Source organism: Anneissia japonica, unplaced genomic scaffold (assembly GCF_011630105.1).
Source record: "Anneissia japonica isolate Jap-2015-1 unplaced genomic scaffold, ASM1163010v1 scaffold1764_len714935_cov166, whole genome shotgun sequence".
In the NCBI taxonomy this organism is placed as follows: domain Eukaryota; kingdom Metazoa; phylum Echinodermata; class Crinoidea; order Comatulida; family Comatulidae; genus Anneissia; species Anneissia japonica.
In genome coordinates, this window is record NW_022757468.1 from 448,800 (window position 1) to 457,648 (window position 8,849).

The 8,849-nt window shown below is 30.8% G+C and overlaps 1 protein-coding gene across 3 annotated transcripts in view; it reads left to right on the forward strand.

Moving 5' to 3' along the window:
- Window positions 1-4,876, forward strand: part of LOC117124787 (CD209 antigen-like protein 2) — a 13,025-nt gene extending 8,149 nt beyond the window's left edge. Inside the window, exons 4-6 of one of the 3 annotated variants that reach the window (XM_033271120.1) lie at window positions 3,465-3,521; window positions 3,821-3,877; window positions 4,162-4,876. In XM_033271120.1, the coding sequence (XP_033127011.1) occupies window positions 3,465-3,521; window positions 3,821-3,877; window positions 4,162-4,229 (182 nt within the window). In that variant the 3' untranslated portion in view covers window positions 4,230-4,876. Of the gene's footprint in view, window positions 1-3,211; window positions 3,320-3,464; window positions 3,522-3,820; window positions 3,878-4,161 lie in introns of those variants that run through there. The other 2 variants (XM_033271121.1, XM_033271122.1) reach the window with 2 other exon arrangements.
- The last annotated feature ends 3,973 nt before the right edge of the window (window positions 4,877-8,849 follow it).

Sequence of the window (8,849 nt, forward strand, 5' to 3'; positions counted from 1 at the left end):
TAAGCTTCATTTTGTATATATATATATATATATATATATATATATATATATATATATATTATATATAGGCCTATATGAATTTGCTATTATTTATAGTGGCATCGCAGTTATACTAAAATCACTATATTAACAATAAAACAAACCAAATAGATAGTATGTTCTACAAAGTCAACAAAGTTGACAACATTACAAAGAGAAACTACCCTGGCACTGAATGGAAGGTATCACGCGAAATTGAAAATAGAAAAGCAGAGGACAAACCAGAAAAAAAGATAATTGGTATTCAAACATTGTAGTGTATTAGGCCGCGATAAGTGTGCATAAAAAAAAAAATTTCCTTAATTGATATTTTGGTAGTGTTAAAATACAAGTAATAAGTTGGATTTTATTGATACTTCTGTGCTAAATACGAACCAAATTATGATCATAATTATGTGCACCGTACAATTATTCACGTTTCCATGGCTAAAATTGACAAAAAATCTACAATTATGAAGTCATTATATACATATTATGGCATATATCTTTAGGCCTACTATCTATTCATACCAAGACTTCGACATAAATATTTGATGATCAAACAATAGGTCCATGATCAAACATATAGAGTACAGGTACTTACAGTGTTACGTCACGATACCACGCAATACTACTCCGTTGCTATCGGCGACACAAAATGCGTTTAACCGACGCCATTTCTCCACTGACAAAAACCATTGATCCCAATTTCTGACGTAATTATTAAGAAGTTGTATCTTAATTTTTTCCTTGTAAATTTTAATTGATGATTAAATGTGTGTTTGATAATTAATTCAATGTGGGCTTTTTGTGTTTTTAGTACATTTTGATGGTAAGTTATTTGGTTTTTTTTAAATGCATATTCTAGAAAGCCTATTCTAAACCATTAATATTATGAAGTCATTCAGGCGTAATAAACGGTAACCAACGTCCAGAGTTCGCCACCTGGTGTTGTGACGACACGACTGTGGTACTCTATACAGAATTCAAAATGTTATAAAAATTACTTAACCATTCCACTAATTGGTAGAAAACGGTAAACAGTTAACGGCTATCTTGATTTATATTATATGCAACTATTTGTTTCTGCCGTACCTATTGTGTAATGGAGTGTATCTGGCGGTATTTGAATCCGTTCAACCATAAGGCCTCCGTGGTCTAATGGTTATGACGCTCGCCTTGACAGCGAGAGGTCGCAGGTTCGAGTCCCGCCAGAGACATTTTATTACACAATTTCTTTATTCATTTATTTACAGGACTACATTCGTTAAGAGCTATGCTACACGATGTATTATTATGTCCTTTATTCGAACAATGTATATATATATATATATATATATATATATTGTGTATATATATATATGGTATTAGAGTTCAACCGTTACTTTGGTTTACGGATTATTTAAAAAGTAGATTTCAATTTGTGTTTTTTAAAGTGTTTAAAGTTCGGATCAATTACCGATTCAATGTGGGGTACCACAGGGATCGGTTTTTAGCCCGAACCTTTTTTTATTTATATAGATGACCTCCCAAATGCTACTGATTTTTTTGAGTTTCGATTATTTGCAGATGATACACACCTTTTTCACAAATTTTCAGAAAATAACATTGACCTATCTATAGTTAATTATTATTTTTTTTAAATATCCGAATGGTGTGATGCCAATAAATTAACCGTTAATATTCAAAACCAATTATATTATTTTTTGTAACAGAGGCAAAAGTATTTTGAGCTTCAATAATATTTATTATAAAAATTCTTTAATCAATGAAGTAGATGAAGTATCATATGTGGGTGTAAAACTTGACAAACAACTTACTTGGAACAATCATATAAACTATGTCAAAGATAGATTAAGGAAAAAATCTGGAATTCTGTTTAGCTTAAGACATGTTGTACCATGTAACGTTTTTTTTAGCCCGAACCTTTTTTTATTTATATAAATGACCTCCCAAATGCTACTGATTTTTTTGAGTTTCGATTATTTGCAGATGATACACACCTTTTTCACAAATTTTCAGAAAATAACATTGACCTATCTATAGTTAATTATTATTTTTTTTAAATATCCGAATGGTGTGATGCCAATAAATTAACCGTTAATATTCAAAAAACCAATTATATTATTTTTTGTAACAGAGGCAAAAGTATTTTGAGCTTCAATAATATTTATTATAAAAATTCTTTAATCAATGAAGTAGATGAAGTATCATATGTGGGTGTAAAACTTGACAAACAACTTACTTGGAACAATCATATAAACTATGTCAAAGATAGATTAAGGAAAAAATCTGGAATTCTGTTTAGCTTAAGACATGTTGTACCATGTAACGTTTTACTTTTACTTTATAAAACATTTATTCAGTCAAGTATCATTTATGGTTTAGAATTTTGGGGCAGCACTTATAAATCCCATTTACATCCAATTTTTCTTGTTCAAAAGTTATAATGCCTTAGATGTAATACTTTTTCTGACTTTAAAGCACCGTCTTCTCCCATATTTATACAACTTGGTATCTTAGATATTTACAAACTATTTTAATTGAGCATTTTTACTTTTGTTTTGATTTAGTTAACGGAAAACTTCCGCATGGAACTAATGAATACTTTAATTATGTTACCCATGACACAACCACTAGATTTAGTAACCGATTTAATTTTGCCATTCCAAAAGCTCGTACAGATGCTGGAAAATTTAGCATTTCTTTTTGTGGTCCACAACTCTTGAATAATTTGTTTTTTAATTTAAAATGCACCTCTTCGAGATCAATATTTTTACACGATTTGAAATCTTTATTACTACAAAAATATTTATGATGTCTGCCTATTTATAGTTTATTGCTTCGCAATTTTTATTTTTAATTAAGAATTAATGCTTAAATCTGTTATGTTTGATATTTTTAAAAAATATTATGCTCTGATTGTGAGATTTGGAGTCAAATTTCGATTAGCGCAAGCTATTTGCACCGATTTGTGTGAATAAATAAATAAGAAATATATATATATATATATAACATATATATATATATATGTGGGTGTGTGTGTGTGTGTGTGTGTGTGTGTGTGTGTGTATATATATATATATATGTATATGTATATAAGTTTTTCTCTGCAAGTATATCTGTTGTGTGTTATGATAATATCAAAATATCATAAATGAAATCCAAAGATTTTTCTGCTTTTAACTTTCAGTTGCATCTTCCAGCAAAGAATGGAGTGACGGAGTATCCAGTCTGGGCACAACTTATGGTAATGTGCCTTGATGTCAAATTGCCATGGACCTATAGTAAATATTATAGCTCCATGATAGTTCGTAAAACTGTAGGCCTATCAGTCAATAGCGAACCCTTTCGATGATAATAATTATAAAGAATGGTTTACATCAGTTAATAATATCAAAATATAATAAATCACATCCTAAGAATTTTCTTCTTTCAACTTTCAGTTCAATCTTCCAGCAACGAATTGAGTGACGGGGCATCCAGTCTGGGAACAACTTATGGTAATGTACCTTGATGTCAAATTAACGTGGACCTGTAGTAAATATCATAGCTACGTGATAGTTTGTTAATCGCGTACCGTATCGTATCAGTCAATCGCGAACCCTTTCGATGGTAATGATGCAAAATGGTTTAGATCAATTAATATACACACATAAGATACTCTAACCCATTCTTTTACAGTATCAGTGTATATTTGTATATGTATATACTTTTCTTCTGCAAATAATCTGTTGTGTGTTATGATAATATCAAAATATCATAAATGAAATCCAAAGAATTTTCTGTTTTTAACTTTCAGTTGCATCTTCCAGCAAAGAATGGAGTGACGGAGTATCCAGTCTGGGAACAACTTATGGTAATGTGCCTTGATGTCAAATTGCCATGGACCTATAGTAAATATTATAGCTCCATGATAGTTCGTAAAACTGTAGGCCTATCAGTCAATAGCGAACCCTTTCGATGATAATAATTATAAAGAATGGTTTACATCAGTTAATATACACACATAAGACACTCTAACCCCTTCTGTTACAGCATCACTGGTGTATATGTATATGTTTACAAGTATATCTATTGTGAGTTGTGATATCAAGGTATCATTAATCAAATCCATAGGATTTTTCTACTTTTAACTTTCAGTTGCATCTTCTAGCAAAGAATTGAGTGACGGTTCCAGTCTTGGAACAGCGTATGGTAATGTACTTTGATGTCAAATTAACATGGACTTATAATAAATATTATAGCTCCATGATAGTTTGTAAAACTGTATCAGTCAATCGCGAACCCTTTCGATGATAATCATGAAGAATGGTTTAGATCAGTTAATATACATAAGATACTCTAACCCCTTCTTTTACAGCTTCACTGGTGTATATATGTACATGTATATCTTTTCCTCTGTAAGTATATACGTTGTGTGTTGTGATATCAAAATATCATAAAGCAAATTAACATGGATCTATAGTAAATATTATAGCTCCATGATAGTTTGCAAAACTGTATTAGTCAATGCGAACCCTTTCGATGGTAATGATGAAGAATGGTTTAGATTAATTAATATACACACATAAGATACACTAACCCATTCTTTTACAACCTTATTGGTGTTAATAAAGTTTAGCCGAATTGTTTAACGGGCAAAGTAGTTTTTGGAGATTTTTCAGAATTCAGAATTATTTCAAAAAGACACCCAGACTTCACCAAACCATTGGACACCGTCTTCTAAGAATGCTGGGCTAATTTCAACTTGTATAATGGCGTGTGTTTCTAGACAAGATGTCGAATGCATTTAATCCGGATAACAAATAGACGAATTGAAAAATGAAAGTAATAGTGACTCTTGATATTATTCGAGGTAATGTAGTATTAAAGAAAATGAGCAATAATATATACATTAAAATATATATATATATATATATATATATATATATATATCATAACTTCAATATTAATGAAATCTACTAATTGGAAAAATGCGTATTGTGCCGGCCAGTATCACAAACTTCGTTTTCACCCGCACATGTTTTTCTCCCCTTTTGCAAAATTTACACGTACCCTTTCCCCAATTTTTTATTGCGAGTTCATTTCCTGTAGATTTCATTGCGAGTTCATTTCCTATAGATTTCATCTCAATCTGAATTTAGCAATATTTCATATATTTCATATTTTTATTAATAGGCACATTTATCTGAAGGGTTTATACCATGTGTGTGGTATACAACTAAGAAGAAATAATGTCCAATCAAAACACTTTAGAACCTCCCTTTTTATTACGTTTAAGCACTGGTTTACATTTAAGCACTTTGCTGATATTTGCAACACGTACGTTTCATAGTTACATTTTGTTATATATTTATGATTATATAATTTTATTTTTATAACTTTATTTTCCATATAGGTATCAGAAACCTCGAATACTAGCCCTGAGCTTCTTTTTTTAGGACTGGCTTCCTTGCGAGATGGGCCTCTTTTCGAAATGGGCTTTTTTCTGTGATTACTTTTGCAAACTAAAAGGGGGGGCTTGAATGCTGTACATTTTTTAATTGCTACCATACGACATTTTTTAACTATGGAATTCGAAATTATGTTTAATTTTTTTTTATATTTTAACCCTGCTAGTACAATAAAATACTATTGATACGACACGTTATCAAAATCATAAAAAAAACAAAAAAAAACGTCAGTCTAAATGTTAGTACTATCTCGAAAGAATCCATATTATCTTGATTACTAAAAGCCATTAGGCTTCTTTTCGAGATGGGTTTTCTTTCATATGGGGCTTCTATTTTGTTCGATTACACACAAATTTGAAAATTAAAACTTCATAAATGGCGTATTTTATTTATTAGTACTGTTGCTCATAATATGTAATATAATAGCGTTTTCAAATGTTAAACAATTGAACAGTAGTATCAGCATTGATATGATATGGCCATGGAAATATAATACTTGTATTATATATAGTAATTATGGCACGAACTTTCTTTCTGGCACTGTTTCATATTATGGAATGACTGTGGAGATAATTGGATGTATACTTCGGTGTGAAATACAACGAAATTCCAAAAATACCTTATTTCAATGAAGTCCTTCTGGCGTTAAACTGGGAAACAATTTTCCAAAGAATACACTGTGTTCTGTAACGTGCACATGAACAAACATCTCAACGTACTTATCTGATGCACATCTGAAACCAATTACTTACCAGTCGTTCGATTGAACCAAAAGCTGACCAGCGGTTAGAACTGATCAGAGGACAAAGTTTATGTTTAATGGCCATGGTTCAGTGTATACCAGTAGCTACACCATGTGTGACGACGGTAATACCAATACGGTACATAATGACGTCACATGGTGACGTTGGATTAACGTTATTTTCTGTATAGGACACAGTTTGCCTAAACTCTGAGTACATACATACAGAGAACGCAGGATAAGTGAATCCGTCTTAATCGAAAACTCTCAACATTAGTTATCTCTTATGTTATTTAAATCTCTGGACTGAGCATCCTGGTCTACGTTACGTTATTAGGTGATAGCAAATATCAATGATATTGGTAAAATGTCGTGCAATATCTTTTAATTGTTGATACATTTATCTTATAATTTATATAATTAAGTATAACTGCCTTTAATAATATTAAAGCTATAAAATTTATATTTAGATGTCGTAATAGTTTTATGATTGTTATGTTATGAATACTTTAAAGCTTGTTTTTATTATACTTTTTATAACTGAGACATAAATACGATACATTAGTCAGATATAAATATGAAAATGAGCAATTGCCTGGTGATACGATATTTATTTTAATTTTTCGTTGGTTTCCTTTAAAAAATACTCTACTTTCATGAAGGTGGTAATGAATATTTTATACTAACTTTAATAATAGTAATCATTTATGGACGAAATTTGTAAATAATTTTCTTTTCTTATTATAGTCAATTTGTGTATGAAGTTACTAACGATTGGTGTTTTTTTTTTATTAACTGCTTTCATGTTATTATTATTATTATTATTATTATTATTATTATTATTATTATTATTATTATTATTATTATTGTTGTTGTTGTTATTATTATTATTATTATTAATATTATATGAAATTTTGTTTGGTTGAACTGGATGAATTAGAACGAAATCATTTTTTCAATAAGTACGTAAACTCCTTTTCGCGGGTGCGGAAGGGAGTGGATAGGCAGTGTATAAAAATCTGACCGACGCTGTACTGTGTATTTTATTATTTTACTTTATTTACCAGGTTGGCAATTCAAGGAAGGAATTTTTGTTCGGGGTCTTCCAGACAATTTTCTCCAGGCTGGAGTTTTTCATCTGGTTTCTTACCCCATAGTTTAGTTTAACTGTTATTGTGTTTACTTACTTCGTTATGTATTATTGAATAAGATGCCTCTTATGAGTTTTGTTATTATACGATGTACAAGTAATGTGAACGATGTTGGAATAAATGAAGGGTTTGTCGTGATCTACCCAAGTTGTTACTTTGGTGTTTTGTACTTGACAAAGGCCGTATTCGACTGGTCGTTCTTCGTTAAACCACGCCCACCTGCGCAGTGGCAAAAATCCTACTTAAAAATGTATTGTCCCTTGCTAATGTCAAAAAATAATAAAAATTAATTTTGAAATCATTTTGCAATAACATACAAATTATTAACTTGTTTATCATAGAAATGTAATAAATGTGTACACTGATTTTTAAACCAGAAAAATTATTTAAAAAAAGTAATAAAACACTTCCAGTCTAGTGACTGGAAGTGTTTCTGTCATTTTTCGCTGTAAACTGATGGGTAGACATTTTTTAAATACACTAATTGCTATATTCAAGTTGATAACTTTTATGTTAATTCAAAATGGGCAAGTTAATTTCAAAAAATATTTTTATGATTTTTCTTTAACGAAGACGACCAGTCGAATAGAAAACTGGTAAATACTCGACAAACAAAATGGCTGAATAGTTACCGCGATACACGCTGCGTAATCAAGGCTGCTGCTTCGGTTTGTGGCAGTATGGGTTTTTCGTTAAAAAAAAATGTTTTTATCCAGTTTTTGTACACTGTTGGCCTACAATTATTTTTTGACTTCAACGTGGGTAAATTATAATTTTTATTTTCTGAAATTTAATCTAAATTATATTAACGCAAATGTTGCTAAACTGACCAATTGGCCATATATTTTATTTTTTGGTCAAGTGCATAACTTAACGCTAATTAACGCATTCTGGTTACGTTAATTTTCGTTGTCAACGAAATATATTTTACTAAAATAATACTCAATGAAAATTCGTACTCAACGAAATGAACAGGTCGTATAAGCCCTATAATAATTGTGTGTGTGTGTGTGTGTGTGTGTGTGTGTGTGTGTCTACCATTAGAAAACTCATAGTAGTTATGGCCGACGCCTATCAACAGTGCAGCGGATTATCAAAACTGCAACAGCTGTATGAAACCAGTGTATGAACGTTTTCACAAGCACACCAGGGGTGGCGCCAGAGGGGGCTGGGGGCTATAACCCCCCCCCCCGTCGGGGAAGACAATAAATTTTGTCGGGAACAAACAAATAAAAAAAAATATTTACATGATGTAATATTCGTTTAGCCACCATATCGTGTTAACGTTTCATCACAACAACAACCACAATAACAATAATAATAATAATAATAATAATAATAATAATAATTCAATGAGACTAATTAAAAATAATTTGCGTTCTGTTATGACAAATGCTCATTTAGATAGCCTCATGATGGTTGGAATACATCGTGATAGGTGAAGCAACCTCGACCATGGCAACGTGGTTGACAGATTTCATG